The sequence below is a fragment of the Poecilia reticulata genome, linkage group LG17 (genome assembly GCF_000633615.1).
Source record: "Poecilia reticulata strain Guanapo linkage group LG17, Guppy_female_1.0+MT, whole genome shotgun sequence".
NCBI lineage: Eukaryota > Metazoa > Chordata > Actinopteri > Cyprinodontiformes > Poeciliidae > Poecilia > Poecilia reticulata.
In genome coordinates this window covers 9,812,897-9,837,390 of record NC_024347.1, presented here as the reverse complement: position 1 = coordinate 9,837,390, position 24,494 = coordinate 9,812,897, and the positions used below count along the sequence as shown (strand labels likewise).

Sequence of the window (24,494 nt, the reverse complement as noted above, 5' to 3'; positions counted from 1 at the left end):
TGGACAGATTTGCATGATGAAATGGATTTGCAATCACCAGGCATGGATTATGTCTGCTGTTCATGCTAGAGAGCCAGGAGACACCTAACAAAGATGGGTCTAAAAACTGAAATAAGTGACCATCTCACAACCATGTGTTGTCCATATATACAGGGTGGCTATAAGTTTCCATACATAGGAGAATGTAAAATTTAGATTTCTTTAGTATTTCAGATACCCAAGAACATGCATTTGTCAAAAAAGCAAAGAATTGAAATTATACTGATGGCTGGATCGGGAAGCAGTCGCACGGTTGCACAAAACTTTAAGAGAAAACATTTAACGAGCATCACATATACAAAACTTATTTGCAAGTTTCAGAAAACTGGAAATGTTGCAGATCAACCACAAAATGGTTCAAGATGTGCAGCGAATACATAGTCCCACGAAAATAAAAACAGTTGTCCAATATAAAATGTTTATTTTTTGTATGTATGGAAACTTATGGCTCACCCTGTACAATTCCAAGATGGATGGAATTGACCTCATCAGTTGATTGATGAGTTGCTAATGCATAAATGGCAAAAAAAAAAGTGGACATTGAGGGTCTGAATCAGTGGTCCCCAAACTACGGCCTGCCTCCACATTTGGTCCGGCCCCCTGAACAATACCAGAGAGCATTTAGATTTTTTTTACAGTCGTATTTTCCGGACTATAAGCCGTTGCTTTTTTCCTAAGCTTTGATAGCCCGGTGCGGCTTATATGTGGATTTTTCTTCAACCACCAGGGGGCTCTTTAGCAGGAAGTGAATCATTGGAAGTCAAAATTGGAAATAAAAGTAGAAAGCTCCCATTAAAACAGAATTAGGTTTTAATAAGGAATTGAAATTTGAGAATGTTGTTGATCAGTTTAATAGCATTGAGGGGAAAAAGATTATTATTTTTTTTTTTAAATAATACTGGGATCATTATGAGAATTTGAGGTATAGATATTAGAATCCAATAGATGGCAGTAGTACAACAATAATGAATGCAAGCTGCCATTGAAATCTAAAGAAGAAGAAGAAGAAAAAAAAAAAAAGAAGAAAGCGCCTATTTTCATTTACCACATTCTAGTAGCAGACACAAAGAAAACTACCGTAATCAGTTCAGTTAAATCTAAACTTGGCAACTTTTTCTTTTTCAACCGTAATAAATGTGATATTCAATTGACCTGTTATGACTCAAATTTTGGGTGTCCGCCCCCCTCTGCAGCATCGTTGTGGAAAACCTAGAGCGGCAGAGATATCTGCGGCTTATGTATGTTACACCGCGGTGCGGTGTATGTTTACTGTTTTTGTTTTGTTTTGTTTTTTTAACTCTGGGGTTGCGGCTTATAGTCCGGAAAATACAGTGTTTATTTGATAAATAGTGTTATTTCCTGGATTTCTTCTGTGAAGAACCTAGAGAAGGTTATTTGACTATTATTTCTTTCTTTCATTAATAGTGTAATTTCCTGACTGTTGTTCTGTGAAGAACCCAGATAGGGTTATTTGATTGTGCTTTCTGGAAAACAATACATTTTTACATTTAGGCACTACTGCAATCGTCGCACTTTTTCTGTTACAAACTGATTCCAGCCCCCCACCAGTAAAGGAAAAAGTTATGTGGCCCTCAGGAAAAAGTTTGGGGACCCCTGGTCTGAATGCACCTTGTGGATTTGTCTTTAGTGTACTGCAAAGACCTCTCTGTATGTTGCAAACCAAAAAAGAACATCATGCAGTTTCTTCAGTTTTGTATGAAGTAGCCAAAACTTTTATGGCTCATCATCAAAATAACAACTCTGACTTTTCAGAGTTGATATCTTGACCCAGACCTTTTAGTATAAGGGTCCAGTGAAGGCATTGCCCCATGTCTCAGTCCATACAAGGGCTAATGCCCATCTGCCAAGGTGATAAACTCGAACGATGCAATGAGAGCAAAAGCACATCAGAAAAAACACATGTGAAAGTTATATGTAATGTGCTCCGTTTACACACAAATAGCTACTGTTAAGCCATTTACATACGTCTTCCTGTACCTGTTAGCAGTACTTTAAATGAGCCATGTTGCTCAAATAGTCATAACTGTTGCGTATCAATTTGTTTTTGAACTGAGGAAAAATGCTAATGTGAACAGACATCAAAGATTATGTGGCCATCATTATTCTCAGAAACTACATCATGTAAAATGATATTTCTTTTTTCTGCAATCAACCCAAATATTAAAGAGAAATTAACGATCTATACCTCTTGTCATGCAAGTGTTCGGGTTCGAGGTTAATGGTTTATATATTTTTTTTAAATCTGAAGAATCTTGGTTTGAATGGAGGGAACCTGACACGTAATTTCTCTAAGGAAATGGCATAACACGGGAACAGCACCACGCATCTCAAAGTTGTATTGAATGACAGGTACATCACAGTCAGAGGAGGAGGTTAACACAGGAATAACAGTCTATGTTCTCTCCTGCTCCTCTACCCAGGCCGTCTTTTTAACATATTACTTCAGGATACTTTTTTGGCATAGCAGTGTTTTTCTGTGGTCAGGTGTAGAAATGACATAATGAGTATCTGACGTCTTACTTTGAAACAAATAAGGGCCAGAGAAATGAGCGATGAGAATCGAGCCACCCACTGGTAGCAAAAACACTGTGTCACCAGGGCAAAATTGGTGCTGAACTGCCTGCTTGCGCATCAGAACGCCACCATCATTGGAGAACAAGCAGGCACGTGCAGAAGGGGGGGCTGGGGGTGCTTGAGTACCTGCCCTTTTTACTCCTTGCCCCAAAGTGCCCTTTTGGTCAATTTCTTTTTGTATTATTTCCTAAGCCCTCTTCTGACACATAAAAAACATGTGCTAAAATTCTTTGCTTTTTTTCTTTTTTGTATAACATAATAAACCGGTCACCTTGTTACCTTTGACCTTTTTCCCGTGACGCATGACGCAATTGCCTCTCGCGCAGTGAGATAAGGCGGCTAACTRCGGAGCTCAACGTAGCGAACATTCCAGATTACAGAACAGTTTTTGGTTAATTAAAAAAAACGTTTTTGGTGAATAAAGTGGAGTAGACTTGCTGCTTCTCAGTTGACGGAAAACGAAGTATCGTTTCTGCTTCAGAACGGAGTAGCAGTTTCAGTAGAGAGATAATGAAATACAACAGTCACTGACAGGCCTCTGCGTCTGCCTTTCTCTGAAGAACTACTGAACGGGAGGAGACAACCAGGTGAGGAAAAACTGTTCTTATCTATTGATCCAGTATTTCTATCATACAGATATTAGGCTGTTGTTGTTGTGCTATTAGCTAACTGATAGCTAACGACTTTGCTAGCAAAGCTAGATAACTAAAAAGCTTCTCCCCTGTATCTTTAATGATATCAGTCATTCTTTAGTATCGCTTATGAAATAGGGGCACATCGCCCGTCCAAAACTGATCATCTCCATAATGAATATATGTCCGATCTTCTAATTTCCTTTGCTACATAATGTACATTTCATTTATTCTACCGTTAGGTAAATGTATCTTGAAGGAGAATAACACTTAAATAATAGTCCAACAAGGATATTCATTTAGAATTAAAAATAACTCACCCTGAATTACCACGTAAAAGTGTGTCATTAATGAAGGGGAAAAAACTCAACCCAGACTTTAAGTTTAGGGTCTGGTTCACAGAGTATGAAGTTAAATTTGTTTCCCAATTATTCAATGGAAAAAAAAAACTAACCTCAGTTAAGTTTTTACTTAACTGAGGTTAGTTTTTTTTTTCTAACCTCAGTTAAAATTGCAATCAAAACTTTTGGAATTGTAATGATTCCTTTAAAAAAAAAAGTTTTGTTTAAAATACTTTTTTTTAATTAACTCATTTTTACCAAACAAACATTTATTTGCACCCATTAGTAATCTTTTGTTGTGATTTTAGGCCCTGCTCAAGACGTCATGTGAGAATCACAAGCAAAACTTTGAGTCACAAACAAAAACTTGGAATAACAAGAAAAGAAGAAAGTTAACTTTGAGTCAAAAATGTGTGATTTAAAGTTTTTTAAAAGTTTTTTTAAGCAAAACTCAGTAGGCTTTTCTCATGGTGGCAAGCATTAACAATTTAATTTTTGCTTTTTTTTTTCTCGTTTTTCTGCAGTTCCACATTAAAGTTTGATGCAGCTCTGCTTTCCTGAATGAACCATCTTCATCTCTACTGCAAGTGTAGCAAACAGGCAGCTCTTTGTTTTATAGATTACAGTCCATTAAAAGGTTGCATTTTGCCCTTGTTTATATTTTTAATGGTGTAATTCTGTAAAGACAAAATATGTCTGGTGGTCTAGCTCTGATTTACATATCTTGCTAAATTGCAGGTTTGAATATTGCAATACTTTCCTATAACAAAATAACAAAAAGTAATAAAAAAAATATCTTACATAGGCATAGTGTTATGCTCTATATGGAGGTGTTCGTTAGCTTTGATTGTATATGTCACATTTTTGTAATTTATCATTGTTTATTAAACTCTGAAAGCTGTGTGGCTTTGTTAATATTCTGTCCTAGAAGGCGGTTAGATTTGCCCTTTTTTTGTTGTTGAGCACCTGCCTCTTTAGTGGCCTCTGCACGGCCCTGAGAACAAGAGTCTTTTCCCACACTTTATAGTATCTGGCTCTAAGAGACAGTATCTATCTTTTGAGATGCGCAGTTTTTAAATTCTTCAAGCAAGATTAGTTCCTGACGGGAAGCTTGATCTTCCCATGATTTTACATGCTGGATACCACTGATCAAAAAGCAACCCTTTCCCCAACAAAATCATGTTGGCTATGAATGGGGGAAAGCCTGCCTTTTGGGTTGATTAAGAAATCGTGTTAGCCTGTCTTTAATAATAAAGAGGCAGGCTAACATGATTTCAGCTCATGGTTCTTCTAAGTGCATGAAAATGTTGCCTATAATTCTCTGTCATCAACTCATATGCCCACAAGACTGCAGCTTTAAGAGTTTAATATGATAAGCCTTCCTCCAATGGAAAGTGAAGCACAGGCTTTTTTATCTGTTAGCTTACATTGCACAACTATTGCCCACACCTCTCATGGACAGTTTAATGCCAACGCAATCCTTTCAAAAGCTCCAAAATAGCTTCAACTTTAGATTCACAAAAAACAGGGCCCTTCCCTTGAAGGACCAGCTTTAGCTCAAGTGCTGTCATCTGAAAAAGTAATAAAATAAAATACTGCAACAAAGTAACAGGTTTCTCTTCCAACCTATTAACAGGTAAATGTAGGGTTACCCCACCTGTGTGTAACATTTATTGTTTCACGGGTGGGGGTGTAACAATAAATATCCAAGGGATTAAGAGACAAAAAACAGGAGTGTATAATTAATGACTTATTTAGTTACCATTACCTCCTATCTTCAAATGCAGGACCCGACTCGGCTACACAAAAGAAGAACCATCAATCAATTATCAACAACACCTATGCTTCACCCCTCAACAAGAGTGTGGACAGTAGGGCTGTTGTAAATTGAGGATTCTAACGCTTATTCTTAAGATTAACCGTGTAATCGGATAAAAAAATGTGATAAAATAAAGCACTAGTAAATCAACAGTGTTACTATCGGATATCAACATCACTCCAATTTTTCATATTTGAGCATTCCTAACAATTAGTTTTCTGTAGCTTAGAAAATGAAGTTGTAACAATAATGGCTTCCTTTCTAAGTTAACCTGAAGAAAAGTTATACAAAATTCAGAAATTATATTCAGTTTAATAATAAAGAGGCATGTTCACAAATACGCTTACAAAAAATGTCCATAGTCCAGCTTTTAGTTTTTCATCTTCAGTCAAAATAAAATACATTTATTTTCAGTCCTCGAGTGTATGCTTTCCTGGTATCTCACAATAACTGGGGAGATACTTCAGGAATTTTATTCTGCTTAAAAAAATAATCTTAATGCCTTTTAATAAATTTTTCAAATTTTCAGTCTTGGTTAAAAAATACACTGTTTCTCCACGGCTGAATTGGACATCCAGGGATTAATATAATTAGAGAAATATAAGTAGGTGAATGATTTGATAATGTCACCAGGAGTATACTTTTTAAATAACTTTTTAAAAAAAAGAAAAAACACATATATGTATATAATACGGCGTGCCTATTGATTGGATCCCAGCATTCTGGTTTGATGCTGAAAATTAGCGACAATGCTAAGGTGAAGTAAAAAGTAGTAAAGAAGTATGAAGTGTCATTAAAATGTTGAGTAATATGGACTAACGCCATTCGGGATGCAAACATTTGTGTATAAGCTAAAATTAGCCAAAGCTTAAATGATGTCAGTAGCATGTGGGGGCGGGGACGCTGCCATGAATCTTGGGCCCCATGACAAAAAATTAAATTCCTTCCCCCTCCATTTCACAGCTGCTGTTACAGTTTCTTAAGTCTATCTGACCCATCAAAAGCGCCACAATTTGAAAGGCTTGCAACTGCCTTGCTTTCTTTGGTTAAATTCTGATACTAGCACAATATTCACTGCTTGTGAATTTTACATGAAACAGTCTTAGTGCTGTCAATCAACCTCATTCACTTACTTCTAGAAGGGCTAATGGAAGATTTTATAAAGATTGACTTTCTGAGTAATTAATACATAGTTTTTGTTGTGTAATTGTAAAGAGAGTAGAGAGACAGGAAAATTCCCTGGAATGACGCTAACTAGATTGTCACTGAACACAGTTTTACTCTCCTTTCACTGGGACAGGGGAGAGGAATTATGCTGGTAACGGGGTTAGAGCTGCTGCTGACTGACTCATCTGTTAAGTGTGGTAAGAGGTATAGGGACATGTTAAATATATGAATATGATATTAAATTATTTCCTTCATTCATTAAATGCTAGTGAAATGGAGGCAAACAGTAGTCTGTAGCTAAGCTAAATATGTAAATGGTTGATAATCTCAGTCTTCTCACCTCTCTTGGAGAAAAATAAAAATTATAAATTGACACTCTCTCTCTCTTTGAAAACCTGATTTTATTAGTTTTCTAGGCAGCACAGTAACTACCACAGTCGCTCTTGTCTTCTACTGACTGCTGCTGAACACCGTCAAGTGCGCTAAGCAGGAACAAACTCTTTCAGGCAGATACAGGGCTTCAGTGAAAATATAGATGTGATTTTTGGTTTGGGAGGGGGTAACATTTAAATGTTACTGATAAAACTATTTTAGAAACACTATTTGATTAATTTTGTAACTGACAGGGTCCCCAATTTTTTTCTATTTCTATAAGAAAATTAAAACAATTTTTTGTGGGAGGGCCTCCTGTTGGTCAAGGGCCCTTGGAATTGTCTTAATTTTGGTGCCCTTGTGTGGGGGTGATATATATATATATATGTGTTGTGGGGGTGCATTCAACAGTTCGAGTCGCACAAATGTGGTTTTTGGGTGACGTTTTTTGCGTAGCACGTGGCCATCGTAGGTTGAAACTAACAGAAGTAATACCGTAGTTCCCTTCTCGACATCGAGCTGCACGTTTTGATGTATATAGGTTGGGGGTGCGCACAGCAATTCAGGCCACATGAACGGTTGACAGAACAAACATTAATAAACAAATAAATAGAGAGACGCCTTATTGGGTGTTGAACAATAATTGCCTGCCATGTACTGAAGTTAATCTTCAGGATTTAGCAATAAAAATCCCCTGTCAATTTGTGTGATATTACTTATCTTAAGGAAGTAAAAAACACAAAATGTTTTTATATGAAAAAATATGTCAAGATATTTCTTTCAAATTTCAGCATATGGGCCAAATGGTCAGTTGTCTTTTTTGAAAGTGTAAAAGTTACAATGTCTTTTGCTTATTATTTCCTCAGGTCGGGAATTGTCATAAACTATAAACATTTCAATGGTCCGAGGCCTAAAAAGACTAACAAGGTAGTCAGAAGCATCAACAAACACACCAAATTCTCTGAGACGGATGGAGATGACTCAAATCAAATTAACCCTGCCCTCTACAAGGTAATCTGTTTAAACTGTTTTGACATTTTTTATTCAGCTTGTCTGTGTATTATTAGTCAGGGTAGGTCTTAGCTGACAGTGGGAAAGCTTAATCAGGACTACACGTAGTGTGGCTTGCTTTGTGAAGTCATACAGCAATCAGATTGACAGAGACAGACTTCCAAACTTCTTTTTGAACTCCTCGAACCCTGACTTAGTTTTAGATAACTTGGAGTGTGTGTGTGCGCGTGCTTGCTTGCTTGTTGTAGTCAAGACCACAGTGTATCGAAACTGAGTCAGGGCCAAGACTTTCATTATTAAGTCAAAGTCTAGTGGAAGGTCAAAATATGACAGGAGAAGATGCACCAGCAAAAGAAGTGACTGGGAGCGTCAACGTATTATCAAACAGAGAAGATTCAAGAATCTGGCAGTGATCCAGAAAGATTGGAATGAGGAGGAAATCACAGCTTGAAAAAACACCACATTCAGCAACTAACAGCATGGGCTACAACAGTCAGGTTCCTTGGGTGAACCCACTTCTGAACCTGAGCTAACGTATGAAGCGTCACAGCTGGGTCAAGGAGAAGAAAGGCTGGACCATGGACCTTACCACAGGGGCCGCGTTTCATTGGCCAATACCCATTATATGTCACTGCGCAGCTACCATGTGCGTGACCGTCTCACAAACACAAGCTACAGTAGTAAACACATGCTAATGTACATTGTGGACTAGCAGACCGGCAAAAAGTTTTTGCGTCAGGACACGAAAAAGAATGGTTCTCCACCGTCAGTGGGGTATCTGCACAGGCGACGTCAGGTATCCTGATCATATTTGTGAAACTAAAATTCACAGATTTCCAAAATCTGAAATGGAATGCATTGCTTGGATCAAAGCTTGTGCACGACCGCATTTGCAGCTTAACCGTCGTAGGATCAATAAGAACAAAGGACTGTGTGCTGCTGTAAGTATTATTGCTTTGCTTTCTTTGTGTTTAGTGAATGAAAAAGAAAGTAAATAATAAACACATCCATTATGAAAACCTCTTAGCCAAGTACAGCATAATATCAGTACTGATACAACTTCTACACCTTGAAGCCTGTCTGTTATAGTCTTACGTTAGCTGAACAGATCAATACGCAATGTGTACCGTATCTGACATTAAAGATTTTATTTTACCTGAAAAGGCTTTTTACTAAACTGTAATCGTGTTAGCCACGCTAGCACCGAGTACAGCCTAGGCATACTCAAACATTTGCCAATAACAGAAATCACTGGTTTCAAAAGTAACCCTCAAAACCACGAATGCCCGACTTACCCAGCCTTGCAAGAACAACAGGCATCAGTGATCTTGTCCACAGCTATATTTATGCTGAGGGTATGAGGATCTGCTGTTTTCCTCATCAACCGGTAGCATTTAGCTGTGACGTGCAAAATGTTGGAGGCATCGCGTGGCTCAAACACCTTGATGTCGTCCAAAAAAGATGACATGAACTTGTTGGTTCCCCTGTCCATTGTCGTGGCTGATATATTGTGAAAATCCGGCAGAAATGCTAAACTAATCAACTCAGAAATACTCTGCAGAGAGTCAGTCGAAATGAAWGACGCCATGTTTACATAGAAACTAAGCACTGCGAGGCTTTGTTTGTGAGACATGCAGCCACGTGGGACTTTAGAGGGCGTTTCTGGGCGGAGCTTGGTAAGGTCCATTGGCCAGTGGTCCAAGGTACTCTTTTCCAATGAAAGAAAAGTATGCCTTTCATTTGGTAATCAAGGTCCAAGGTTTTGGAGGAGGACAAGTGAGGAACAAAACCCTAACTGCTTGAGGTCCAGTGTGAAATACCCGCAGTCATGATTTGGGGCGAAATTTTACTGCAGGTGTTAGTAAACTCTGCTTTCTTAAATCCAAAGTCAACAGTCTAACAGAATGCTTTAGAGTATTTTGATCCCTCTGCTGAGGATCTGTATGGAGATGCAGCAGGACCTGGCCCCTGCCCATGCCGCCAAAGCACCAAAGCCTGGTTTGATGCCTGTGCCATCACAGGGCTTGATTGGCCAGCCAGCTCGCTGGACTTAAACCACCCAACAACAAAGAAGAACTAACGGCAAGCATCAAGTAAATCTGGGCTTCCATAACTCCCAGGCAATGCCACAAGATGATTGCCTCAATGCCACGTTGCATCAAGGCAGTGATTAAGGCAAAGTATTGAAGATTAACATATAATTTTTAAAGTACAATATTTTGATTTTAATTTCTTTTTTTCTGCAAAAACTAAGTAGTAGTTTGGACTGATTTCTTCACAGTATTCAGATTTTTTTATATTCCTGTTTTTGTGGGTTTCATGAGCTGGAAGCCCAATTATGTACGAAGGAACCCAGGGCCAACTGCACAAGGTCTTCAATGGGTCTGAGGACCTCATCCCACTACCTTATGGCAGTCATGGCACCTGTGGCTAACACATGGAGGACTGTGTGGCCATCCACAAACCGTTGAAAGCAGATTCACACTCAGCATACATCTGTGAAGGTTAGGCCTGTCACAATAACAAATCAAATTTTGCTGGATGATTAATTGTCTAAAAAATTATTGCGATAAACGATAATATTGTTTCAAGACCTTAATGGAAATGACTAATAATACATGCGATTTCCGGATAGATGCACCTTATTTTCAAAAGAACACGTTACACTGGAACTGATAAACTAAATAAACAAAACAACCAAAAACAAAAATAAAATGGATTCTCAGTCTCCATTAACAAAAAACGTACTTGAATAAAAACTAAACAACATAAAGCCAAAGTGGAAATAAATACTGCATTCAACCAAAAGAGTGCAGATTATGAAGTCTGTATAATATATTGCCATCAGTAATCACTAGATTTAAATAGAAAAATATATTGTATTTTCTGGGTTTATGTGTGGATTTTTCTTCAACCACCAGGGGGCTCTTTAGCAGGAGGTGTGTCCCGTAAACTGTGGGTGTTTTGTTTTGCATGGCGCATTGCTGCCATCTGTTGGACTTTTAGGGAACTGCTTGACTTTTATGTTATTTAATCAGTACGGTTGTTTGCTAGCGGCAGAGCAGATGAACACTCGTGTTATGAACGCTGCATTCCAGGTTTCCCTCAATGAAATATATACTAGTCAGTCCCAGTGACTGTTTCACTAACGGTTTTTGCCCATGTGCTTTCTGGGTAAAAATCAATCGAGAAACGATTCTGGCAATTTCCGGCAGCGCAGGTGATAAACGTGTAAAACGTTTTCTGACTCCGGCCCCCCACCAGAGAAGGGAAACGTTATGTGACCCTCACAGGAAAAAGTTTGGGGACCATTGATCTAACCGATCATCCTGCAGTGTGTGGTGTGTTAAGGTAGATCGTCGTGGCCGCTTCGATCTAAATCAGGGGTTTTCCCCGTCTGGGAGCTTAACGCAGCCCGTTGAATGTGACAGGAAGCCAATCAGAAAGCGCGGATTCTCCTCCGTGCTTTCTGAGGGGAAATTACAGAGGGGAATCCCAAACAGCTGACACGCACAACATGAAGTCCAGAAGACATCGGAGATGATATGTGGAAACAACATTAATGTTTATTCAACATTTCGTGCAAAGAATATAGAAATGACAAGGGGAGGAGTTGGAGCCAAATTGTTACCGCAATTAATACCCCCGGTAAGTTTTCAGCTGTTCTTCGTTAAAGTGACATAAATAGGTTATAATGATGTTCATTCAGTCAGGACTTTACGCTGACTCTAGTCACATGCATCACAGGTAGATTCTAGTAAAGCATTGATTAATGCCTGATTTTAAAATTAGTTAACTGGACTTGTAGCCATTATTTTGTGCCCATGTGGCCCGACACCACATGGCACGATCGAACTGTTATACCTAGGATTTCTGTCTGCAATGGTGTGTCTCTCAGGGTTTGTAAATTGGCTGACAACTCGTGTAATGTGCGCTGGACATTAGACTAAGGAAATGAGGAAGGGAGGGTCAGTGGAGAGCACCGGAGCTGAGCCTTTTTTCATTCAGTGTCATCAACAGAAAGAAGAAAGGCCGGAAGAGACGATAAAGACGATAATTAAAATGAGGTCGATAGGTTTAATTTATCGTCTGATTAATTGATTCATCGTTTATTGTGACATGTCAGAGGGTGCTAATGATGAATCTCCCAATTTTAGTGTTCCCTAGCAAACCCCAATCATCCTGCCCGGTGTTGGGCTGTAATAACAGGCCCTATATGTGGATGCCCGGCCCCCATACGGCCCTCATGGAGTCTGTTTCTGACAATCTGAGTAGACGCATGCATATTAGTGGCCTGCTGGCAGTCATTTTGTAGGACCCTGGCAGTAGACCTCCTGTTTCTCCTTGCAATAAGGACAAGGTACTGGTCCTGCTGCTGGGTGGTAGCCCAAGAGCAGGACCCTTCTGTGTCTCCTGGTGTACTGGCCTGTCTCCTGGTACCTAATCCATTCTCTGGACACTACTGAGAGACGCAGCAAATCTCCTTTGATGGATTGGCTACACTACTTGAGCAACTTCAGTGAGCTGTAAAAAAACACCTCATGAGGTGTGAGACTACTGACAAAATGAAAAAGTCACAAAGTTTAACCAGAAAGTAGGAGAACAGAGGAATTATCTGTGATCACCACCTGCAGAAGCACTGTTTTACAGTGGTTGTCTTGCTAACTGCCTCTATTTTCCACCTATTGTGTGTTTGTACAGCATCAGGTGAAATTGATTCACAATAATTACTACCAAACTGATGACATTGACTCCACAAAGGTGTAACCGATTGGGAGTTGCATTGTCTTATATAGGTATCCCTTTATTTATTTATTTTTTTTAGTGTACAAATTTGCATATGCATGTCTATGTATGTACAGATTGAGCATTCTCTTTGAATTCAAGTTGTTAATCTACATATTATAGTCTATATAGAGAAGTGTGTCTTGTTGAGGAAGGAAATAAAGTGTAGATATTCATTAAACTGTGACCAGCACAATGCACACACTGCTCCACCCTATTGCTCTCCAATCAATCATCCCTGGTGACAAAAGCTAAAAACTGGAGAAGTCCAATGGTAGTCTATAAATGAAAGCAGTAAAATCTTAATTAAAATATGTCAAGTTTTTGTCCCCTCTTGAAAGTGTAGTGAAGTACGCAGAGCATGCTGTTTGCTTACCTTGAAATATCTCCAAGGCAAGGGTGGCGTTAACTTAATATTTTCCACTTTTGATGTTTTGTTTTTTTTTAATTAAGTTTGTACAAGCACAGTGCTAATAGGCGATGATGGCGGCGGGTGACACTGCAGTTAGCATGTTGGATACACTGTTAGTATGTTCTCGTCCTGATATTCAGATGGCTTTCTTCAGAAGGTTAATGGAAAGATATGAGAGATGCATAACTTGGGAGGACATTCTAGCATACATTTAAGTCCTAGAAAATAAAAATGAGCAGAGTTATTTGTAGTCTTGTTACATGGAACTCTAAATACATGGATACTGTTTTGTAGGTTCAAAATTTTCTTCAAAACTTGCCAAGGGAAGCTCAGATGACGGATGTAAAAGAGGAAAAGAGAAATAAGGGAATTAAGAAGAAAAATGATGAGCCTGTAGAAGATGAAAGATGCAATTATGAATCCACTTCAGAAACAAAAATGATGGAGGACAATGAATGTTCCTCTTCCTCCAACTTCACTGAAAGATCTGTGGAAGAGCCAAGGGATGTGGAGAATCCTGGGAGATCACTAACATTTCAAGAGAAGCTGGACCTTGTTCCATCACACACACTTGAAGGTATCAATTTTCTTTCATTTATCGAATATGTTTGGGTTTCTATTCTCAAAGTACTGTAACATGTTGTTCACAATTACTAGGCAAGTAAGCATTTGGGTATGTGTGAATAGTGAGTGAAGGTGTGACTTAACGATATCAGAGTCTACATTATTACTAAGTTTTAAGAAAAAACCACAAATGAACTGCCTAAGATTTTAAAAGAACCAATCTGATAACTGCCAGTGAAATTTAAGGTCAAGGTAAGCAAGCCCAAAACAAGCCCAATTGTGAATAAGAAATTGAAACATCAAGAGTTGGGCAGACAGTATCTGAAAACAGATTTTTTTTTTTCATTGTCAAATTCAGTTAATATAATATGACAACCTTGCTTCTGTCATACTGCACTGGGAAATATCTGACTAAAATATACAGTGGGCAAAAAAGTAGTCAGCCTCTGATTGTGCAAGATGAAAGAGGTCAGTAATTTTCATCATAGGTGCACTTATGCTATGACAGCAAATTTAGAAAAAGAAATAATTCAGGAAACCACATTGCAGAATTTTTTTAAAGAATTTATTTGTAAATTGTGGTAAGTGGTCAATAACAAAAGGTCAACTCAATACTTTTTAACATGATTTTTGTTACCTCATGTCATTGAGATAATGACATGACCTCTGTCATTGCAAACAATGACTGAGTCTTTACCCGGTTCACAATTTCCCAAAATAGCTGGCATTTTGGCCCTTACCTCCATGTAGATCTCCTCTAGAACAGTGATGTTTTGGGGCTGTTGCTAGGTAACACAGACTTTTGACCTCCTCCACAAATTTTCTATGGGGTTGAGCTCTTGAGACTGACTAGGCCAATCCAGGACCTTGAAATGCTTTTTATGGCACCACTCATTTGTTGTCCCAGTGGTGTGTTTGGGATCACACCACTCAGGCTGCGTTTTACGTGGCTGCCGGAAAACGCAGTCACGATCCATCTTTATTGCTCTCACTGATGGAAGGAGGTTCTGGCTTAAGCTCTTGCAATACATGGCCCTGTTTCTTCTTCCCAGAACACATATATTATCCTGTCCCCTTTGCAGAAAAACAGCCCCAAAGCATGATGTTTCCACCCCCATGCTTCACAGTGGGTATGGTGTTCTTGGGAAGTGACTGAGCATTTCTCTTCCTCCAAACACAACAAGTTACGTTTTTACCAAAAAGGTAAAGAAAGATCTTTACCTTTTTGGTAAAAAAGGCAAAAATGGGGTCTTTACCATGGGGTCCCAGATCAAGGGAGATTATGTCACATGGGCAGAGGCATTTCATCACAGGTAATCCTGTTGCAAATCCTTGTTTGTGATTTGCAGTAGGTGAACCGAATAGGGTTTCCATGCCGATTTCTAGCGCAAAAGGTGCCAATACTTTTGACATGGGAAACAGTACATTTTTCCACGTTTTCCTCATAATGTTTATCTTTTTAAATGTTCTTTATCATTTGCTGTTTTGTATCAAACAAAAGCTGACTGCAGTGAAATGTTGCTTAACTTGATGAAATTCTTTCAGTAAATATTCCATAATATGTACTTAAACTTCATGGGTGCCAATAATCGTAAGCAGGACTGTAGAGGCAAAAATGGGGACCAAGAGATGGCGTGAACCCCCAAGAGCGTACCCGCATTCGATGAATGCTGTGCTTTTAGTCCATCCATGTCCAGCGGCTCCTGTGGCTCTGACGACTGATATCTCTGATTATGCTGTTGAGGCAGTATGTGGACAGTGGGTGGATAGGACCTCGCAACCCATCGCTTCTTTTAGCTGGAAACTCCGGGATGCAACACCTTTGCAGGGTTTCCCCCAGAAAACTTGCAAAGCCTGGTGGTTGGGGCACCGAGGTGTTCCACCGGTGGTACACCATGTTTTTGTATTAAAAAATGTTAAGTAGACAGAAAATGAAATTATATGTTACGGGAAAACATCACCAGAGAAACGTTATTTAAACCTACAACTAGTCTTAAAAACAAAAAATCAAACAATACAATTAAAATTATAAATTATTTGCACTTCTGTTTAATCCAAATTAAGCCCACCCCCAGGTTTTCAGGGGCCCAATAAATGTTAATATTTTAACAAAGACCACAGATAAATAAATGTAACATTTATTTATTGAGATTATCAATGTTGCTAAATTTGATTTAGTGGTTTCAGTATACATAAATTAAAATATTTTCAATTGTTTAACATTTAAATGTAAGACTTTAAGGAGCTGGCAAGTTTACTTTGTAAAAGTTCAAAAAACAATCTTCATAATTAGATTATTTTATTGCATAGCCGCAGTCTGATGCTATGAGTTTAATGTTTGAGTGCAAGTTCTGTTTGTTGACAAATACAAATTAGTAAACTGCAATTATAACTTATTGCAGTTGACAAGCTGTTAGAGGTGCAGAAGTTTTTAGCAGCAAGAGGGGATCCTAAGTCAAATTCTGCTCAAGGCCTCATACAGCCTTTGACCGGCCCTGCACGATGAGTTAAATCCGCTGCACTGGGCACTGAGATGCGCAACAAATGGAAAATTTTATTTAATGCTCTAATGCAGTGTTTCTCAACCTTTTTTGGGCCAGCACACCCCTAGGCCTTATCCAGGTCCCTCACTTTTATCATCCATAAAACTTCACCCACATGACATTTATTGTGCAAACCAGAGCTTTCAGTGGAAAAACAAAAGTTCCAGATCCTTTTAATGCCATACAAATATGAGACAGAAACATGGATTATATCTTTATATAGACCTGTCTATTGATTTATAGATTAATAGTTTTACTGGACAGAAATTACAAAGAACAAATGTGGTTCTTAATCAAATCCTAATGAGTCAAATTGAAAATGTTATGGAGTCATCAGCCTCATGATATTAACACTGACATGAAAAATAATATTGAAGAAATAAATATATCAAATCTAATTAAAAACATAAATAAGTGATCAGTTCTTTACTGTTATGGTCTGTAAGATATATTTATTCTCAGTACTAGATGTGATTTCAACAAACCCATGACATTTTAACAATATTATTTTACCTTTTATCTGGAAATAGTGTCTGTATATTCTTCCCATACATTCCTCTGTATTAATTATTGCTCGAAAGGTCTTCCATACCAGTTTATTCCTCTGTATTTACTTTAGTTTCTTAGTTTATTCTTGCATTTTGTTCTTCATTCATTTCCATTTAGTTTCCTTTGATTATTATTGTCCTCTCTTGGTTTACTGCTATGTCCACTTTAGTTTCTTTCCTGTTGCTAGATTTATTTGATTGTTTATTGACCATCAGTAATATTCACTCATCACCTGCTGCGCCGCCTAATCGTCATGTGTTTCACATTGTGTTGATTTTTTCACTGTTACCGCCCACGTTGAGAACCGCTACTCTAATGTGACTTTAGTAGCTCTTCCATTTCGTCACAGAAACTTTTTTTTTTTGCTCAAGTTTGTGGGACAAGTCTGACTGACTAAGTGGCCAAAGCATTTGATACGGTTTGGTGCTTCATGTAACCAGAAAAACTATATTTAAAAAAAATCATAAAATAATATAAAACCAGCGTGAAGCTGGTTCCTCATGCAGGGCTGAACCTGCATGATGAGTGGTAAGCGCTGGTCTGTTTACTGCCAACCGGGATGACATACATAAACTTTACAGGGAAAATAGAGCCACATGCTGGGCAGCGTGTTCAGATGTAAACACCCCATCTAATTCTTTGTTCACAAAGATAAATCATTCTCACCGCTCCCTCAACGCGCTTCTCTGAACCACTTTTACACGTTATTCCTGCAGTTTATATGGAGCTGTGCAACCAGAGTAAAGCAGTTCATTTTAAACCCTTCCTTGATTTCTCCAAAGAAACATAATTCCTCACAGGGCGTTGATGTAAATATCCATACAGGTTAGCCTGTGTTCACTTTGAGTGAAAGAAGGTGCGCGCGTTCTGCACTGAAGTAAACTAAGAGCTCAAGCAGCGGCAGCACGAGGCTAGGCGCAGAGGCACCATCTGTGTGATTGGTCCACTCTCCCAGCTTTAAATGCATAAACTATAAACTTATCTTATAGGAATAAATTTGCTCTGCCAGTGAAACGCTCAGAGCAACAGAGACGCTTTCAATCCATATTAATATGGATCATATCCTAAATATATGCATATTTTTTTGAGATACCTCGTCTGTGCCAGCCCATTGAAGACATTAGCATACTAGCTGTGATCCATTTTGATCTGTTTTGAAACAGAGAAGATAACGGTAAGGTAAAGGTAATTTTATTTATATAGCACATTTTCAGCAACAAGGCAAAACAAAGTGCTTTACGGGAATTAAAAGGAAATACAAACCAAATAACAAACCAAACGAAAGAGCTAAAGAAGGAAAATAATCTAATGTTTATCCAAAGTTCAAAAACTAGATACCAATATTCAGGGTTCGTGGATAAGTTTAAGTATCCTCTGGTCTAATTTCTTTTTTGGTTTGGAAGAATAGTAGTTGCTAAAGTAGTTTTTCTGGATTCCAAGTTCTAATCCCTGTTCTGGGTTGCTAAATAAGTGTAAGTAAGTATTCTCTGGACTTTCTAAGTGTGCTTTAAATTTGTAAAAGTAATAAGTACTCCACAGTTTCTAAGTAATAATAAAAACTAAATGTTCCTGTACTGGGAGATTTCTTTGTGGATTCTAAGTTCGTTCTAATTCCTTTTCTGGGTTGCAATAATAGGAGTCTCTCTGCATCTAAATAGTGAGCACTCTAAAGTTTCTAAAAAAATAAGCTAGAGAGCGACTAATGAACTAGTGCAGGGGTGCCCAAAGTCGGTCCTCGAGGGCCAGTGTTCTGACTATCTGTCATACCCGTCAATCCAGCATACCTTATGGTAATGCGCATGTGCACATCGATGTTACGTCACATACTGCTTACTCAGCAGATTTCTTATAAATCCGTCATACCTGTGTGTTATGTTTCTCAGACGTTTATGGTAAATTTTATTTAATTAAGCTGCTATGTTAATCAAACATATTCACATTGCTGTTTCCAATATCATTACCAAACTGTAAACAAGACATTAGTCCTGTTTAGCGTCACTATTACTACAAATACTGTTTGACTACACATTTGGTCAGGATATTTTGACCCTATAGCTAATCTACCGTTTTAATATTTTAATACCTCTTTAAAAAACTGCATGGAATATGTCCTAAAAAAAAAGCATGAATAACGCTGGATGCTGACCGAAGCTCTAGGGCAACAAGCAGAACACCTCTTTCTGGACACTGCGTAGAAATAACTAGGTTTTTCTTATTTTAATTTTGTTATTTACCGTAAACTTCTGAAAAATAAAACACACAAAATGAAACTTCTACAGGTATGACGGATTTATAAGAAACGTAACATTGATGTGCACATGTGCATTACCACAAGGTATGCTGGATTGACAAGGTATGACAAATAGACAGAACACCGGCATCCTACATGTTTTACTTCTCTCCCTGGTGGTAGTAACAATCTTTTCAGCATGTCAGTCATGGCAGTATTCTTCTTGGTCCTCTAATGAGCCATCATTTGATCCAGGTGTGTTAAACCAGGGAGAGAACTAAAACACGCAGGATGCCAGCCCTCGAGGACTGACTTGGGCACCACTGAACTAGAGTCTGTGGATTACAAATTTGTTCTAATTCCTTTTCTGGGTTAAAAGTGAGAACTCCACATTTTCTAACAAAATCAAATAAAAAGGAGGAAAGGGCACATTAGGACCAGCACAAGACATAAGCAAACTAAGCAAGCGCTTAGGGCCACCAAGGGCCCCCTCAATAGAGCTGATTTTTTTTTTTCAGTAACGATTTCTACAGTATGTCATAACAAAAACATTTATGCTTATGTGTTTTTACAATAATATATTTGACAATGTATGTAGAAATCATTATTTTATGGACAAAAAGAAAAAAATAAAGTGCTCTTGGGGGCCCCCTGATGGCCCCCAAGAGCACTTGGGGGCCACGCGGTAGGTCACGCAAGCTTCGCCGGTATGAGCTGCCGTGCAAAGTGCTGAGCGCATCCAAACGTCCAAAGCTCCAGTAGAAGATAAGTTAGCAAAACAATGTCTCAAAAAAGGACTTATCCTTCAGGGAGAAAGAAAAGGGGAAGAATAGAAAAAAAGCCAAGATAAAGGTTTGTCTTAATAGGTCTCTGTAATGTAATGTTTATAAAAAAGATTTGTGAAGCTGCTAATAGAAAATTAGCTGTATAGCAATCTTAAACGGGTTCAGTTCAACAGCCAAACATTTATGCTAGGTTAGCGGTTCTCAACGTGGGCGGTACCGCCCCCCCAGGGGCGTGCAAGGGGCGCTGGCAGACATTTTTACAAAAGGGGGACGCTGGGATGCCTTTGGGGGGCGTTTGGTCGAAGGTAAACTTTACACCTTAAATGCACAACAATGCCAGTTTAGACTTTGAGCAATCATGCTTGGCTGCAACTGTATCGATGGCAGCTCTTCTTCTATTCAGTGTTTGTTAGCTTCTGTTAGCTTCTTGACGCAGCTCCGTTCTCCTGGTACTGGTAGCCAAAATCGCGACACCCTCACTGTGTATCCCATTTAAATAAAATAAAGAAATCCCTCTATGGGTGATACCACAATAGAGAGCGTTCATTTTATAGCGTTAACACGGTGCTGTAATTGGTCCGGTATGAAACGGGGTGACAGAACAACACAGCACTTTTAAATTACAATAATCAGAATGCAGAAATTGTTTTCGTTGTTTTAAAAGGTTTGTGTCAGTCTGCCTTTTCCCCATCGATATGCTTCCCGACCGCCCTGCACTTTAGGGTCTAAAAAAAAAAAGACGCGCACATTGCGCAAAACTCTGAAACAGGAGAAGCGGGACATAAAACGGAGCGACGAACTAGATGTGAATTATGGCATAAAAACAGAGAATCCGACGCTGAACAGTGAAAAAATCAACACATGATGTGAAACACATGACGATTAGGCAGCGCAGCAGGTGAGGAGTGAATATTACTTATGGTCAATAAATGATAAAATAAATCTAGCAACAGGAAAGAAACTAAAGTGAACATAGCAATAAACCAGGAGAGGATAATACTAATCATAGGAAACTAAATGGAAATGAATGAAGAACAAAATGCAAGAATAAACTAAGAAACTAAAGTAAATACAGAGGAATAAACAGATATGGCAAGACCTTCTGAGCAATAATTAATACAGAGGAATGTATGGCAAGTATAAACAGACACTATTTCCAGATAAAAGGTAAAATAATATTGTTAAAATGTCATGAGTTTGTTGAAATCACATCTAGTACTGAGAATAAATATATCTTACAGACCATAACAGTAAAGAACTGATCACTTATTTATGTTTTTAATTAGATTTGATATATTTATTTCTTCAATATTATTTTTCATGTCAGTGTTAATGTCATGAGGCTGATGACTCCATGACACTTTCATTTGACTCATTAGGATTTGATTAAGAACCACATTTGTTCTTTGTAATTTCTGTCCAGTAAAACTATTAATCTATAAATCAATAGACAGGTCTATATAAAGATATAATCCATGTTTCTGTCTCATATTTGTGTGGCATTAAAAGGATCTGGAACTTTTATTTTTCCACTGAAAGCTCTGGTTTGCACAATAAATGTCAAGTGGGTGAAGTTTTATGAATGATACTCTCATGTCCCATTCTCCTGAAGGCAGCACAGAGCTGCACCACCAGAAACTAACAAACACTGAAGAGAAGAAGAGTTATGATTAATGTAGTTACAGTTCTATCCATGTTTTAATGTTGCAGAGCTCAGTCGTTTTGCAAATAGTTCAAAGTTTAAACTGGCATGTTGTTCATCTTTTATCTGGTCATTTTGTGGAATATGTAACAACTAGAAAATGGCACAAAATAAGAATATTTTTTCCACTCTGATTGGCTGCTGTTAGGCCTACCAGTTTTAACTTGAATGTTCATTGCATTTTTCATAGACACCTGTGAAAATAATTTCTATTCCCATGACTTTTTTTGTTCTCTGGGAAATAATTTTTGATGATAAATATAGAAACAAGCATAAAAATCAAAACATCTACAATTGGCTTCAAAACAGCGTGTTTGATAACATTTGATAACAATAATTAAAACTTCTCAATGTTTTATATTATCTAACAAAATGTTTTCCATCTGGTTACATGGGCTGCTGCATTAATATATCAATGAGCTGCTCTAAGCTATAGTTGGTGATATGTTGTTTGCTGCCAATCATTTATGTGGCTAAAACACAATATTTTTCCATCAGCTTCTAAGTTGATGGAAAAACGTCTGTTAAAATAATTTCAAGGCTCATAATCAACCCAGTACCGGTACCGGTCCACATTCTAAGGGGAGAAAAACTCACCTGGTGTAAATGAAATTTATAGCTCTTGCAGTACGCTTAACCCTCTGATGCATAAGTGGGTCCTTTTTGACCCGGTGAGGTCATCTTTTTGCAATATCTTTGTAATGAAAAGTTTTCATCACTTCATATTCCAGGTATTCCTCAAGAAACGTGTTACTGATATCATGCAATTAAAATTTTTTATCTACCTTTCATACATTTTAAGACATGGCATGTTTTTTGTTACTATGCCATTCTTCCGTGAGTGGGTCCAAAATGACCCGCATTCATTTCCTATGGAATTTAATGGGAATCTTTGTTTCTTACCAACTGTGACTATCAGAAAAACATTTTTTTGTGAACCAAACACACTGAGACCTAAGTGTCGCCCTTGAATAATATTATTGTACACAGCAAGAACTCTTGCATATAAGTATTATCTTTATTTTTTATCTCACAAATGTGTTTGTGTGTGTCAATCATGAGTATTGTGACAGCATCATTGTCACAAATCAGCATATTAGCCTTCTTCAAAGTTAGCCAACTCTGGTTATCTAACCAACTAGCTAACATTACCACCTATACTTTATTGTGCATCTTTATTATTTGTGTGCGTGCGTGCGTGCGTGAGCGCGTGCGTGTCTGACACCATGGATGAGAAAACCAAGAGAGAGAGAATGTGTTGAATGACATGCAAAACCTGTTGATCAATGTGTTCAAGGTTCTTTCTTTTATCATCTCAATAAATAAAACAAAAATTCATACCTATAGAAATAAATGCATAAATAAATGAGCCAGAAAAGTATAGAGTGCCTTCTCTGGGTTGGGGAGGATGTCCTGCCCCAAGTGGAGGAGATCAAGTATTTCAGGATCTTTTTCACCAATGAGGGAAAAGTAGAGTAGGAGATCGACAGGCGGACTGGTGCAGCATCTGCAGTGAAGCGGCGCTGTACCGGTTTGTCGTGGTGAAGAGAGAGCTGAGTCAAAAAGCGGAGCTCTTGATTTACCGGTTGATCTAAGTTCCTACCCTCGTCTATGGTCATGAGTGTTGGCTCATGTCCAAAAGAACAAGGTCATGGATACAAGCGGCCACAATTAGTTTTCCCTTTAGGGTGTCTGGGCTCTCCCTTAGAGATAGGATGAGAAGGTCAGATATTCAGGAGTGACTCAGAGTAGAGCTGCTGCTCCTTCATGTCAAGAGGAGCCAGTTGAGGTGACTGCATCTAATTAGGATGCCTCCTGGACGCCTCTCTGGTGAGGTGTTCTGAGCATGTCCCACCGGGAGGAGACCCCAGGGAAGACCCAGGACACGCTGACGATGTTTCTCAGCTGGTCTGGGAACACCATGGGTTCCCCCAGAGGAGCTTGAACAAGTGGGAGAGCGAACTCTGATGCTCCTGACCCTGCGACCCAACCCCGGATAAACAGAAGATGGATGGATGGATAGATAAATAAATCATACACATAGTATAATAGAATTGAGACAGTAATGTTCGCTACTGCTAGCTAGTTTCAAGAAACGTTCTTTTTTGCAGCCCACCCCATGCCCTCACACACACCCACACACATAATGGATGTTACATTGTCCATTATTGACATTTGATCATTGCTGTTGTAAAATTGCTGCTGTCATTTTGTTTTAAAAATGTTCTACAAATTGTCAGAAATGTTCTACAAATTGTTCTAAAAACGTTTAAAAAAGTGAAAAATGAAAATATTTCAAACATGAAATAATTCTTGTGTGAAATAAAACACAATAGAAAGTATACAAAACATTATTTTGAATCAAAATGACAAAAATAGCATAAAAAAACATTCATTGTAACCCGGGTCAAAAAGGACCCATTCACGGAAGACTGTATAGTCGGTCACTCACGCATCAGAGGGTTAAGAGAAATTAATTTAATTATAGAATGTCATGAATATGTGTGTATGGCTTGTTCAGCCAAGTCCATCACAAATTTGTCGATAATTCAGGAATCCACAAGCTCCAAACAGCAGAAATCCTGTTATCCTCAATAAATCCAGGGTGAATCCCGCCAGGTGTGTCCCCGCAGGACAAGAGGGCTCTACTGCAGTGTTTTTCAACCTTTTTTGAGCCAAGGTACGTTATTTTAATTGAAAAAATCTCGAGGCACACCACCAACCAAAAATGTAAACAAAGATACTCTGTAGCCGCCTATATTACATATTTAGTCATTCTTATCAAAGTTTCTTGAATAGGAATCAAATAAACACAAAAATGCATTTTTATCACATTTTACATTTCTTATTTCAAATTGCACTTAACATGTCCACTTCAAAAATACACCTGAACAGCCACAACACTGTGGTGTTAAATTTAAAGAAGTTGTAGAAAACTTCAAACTGTT

At 38.3% G+C, this 24,494-nt stretch overlaps 1 protein-coding gene across 2 annotated transcripts in view; it reads left to right on the top strand.

The window, feature by feature from the left end:
• tgs1 (trimethylguanosine synthase 1) overlaps positions 1-24,494 on the top strand; it is a 105,947-nt gene that overhangs the window by 56,828 nt on the left and 24,625 nt on the right. For both annotated transcript variants that reach the window (XM_017310108.1, XM_008433524.2), the window contains 2 exons: positions 7,832-7,976; positions 13,468-13,750. In XM_017310108.1, coding sequence (XP_017165597.1) covers positions 7,832-7,976; positions 13,468-13,750 — 428 coding nt within the window. The remainder of the gene's footprint in view (positions 1-7,831; positions 7,977-13,467; positions 13,751-24,494) is intronic.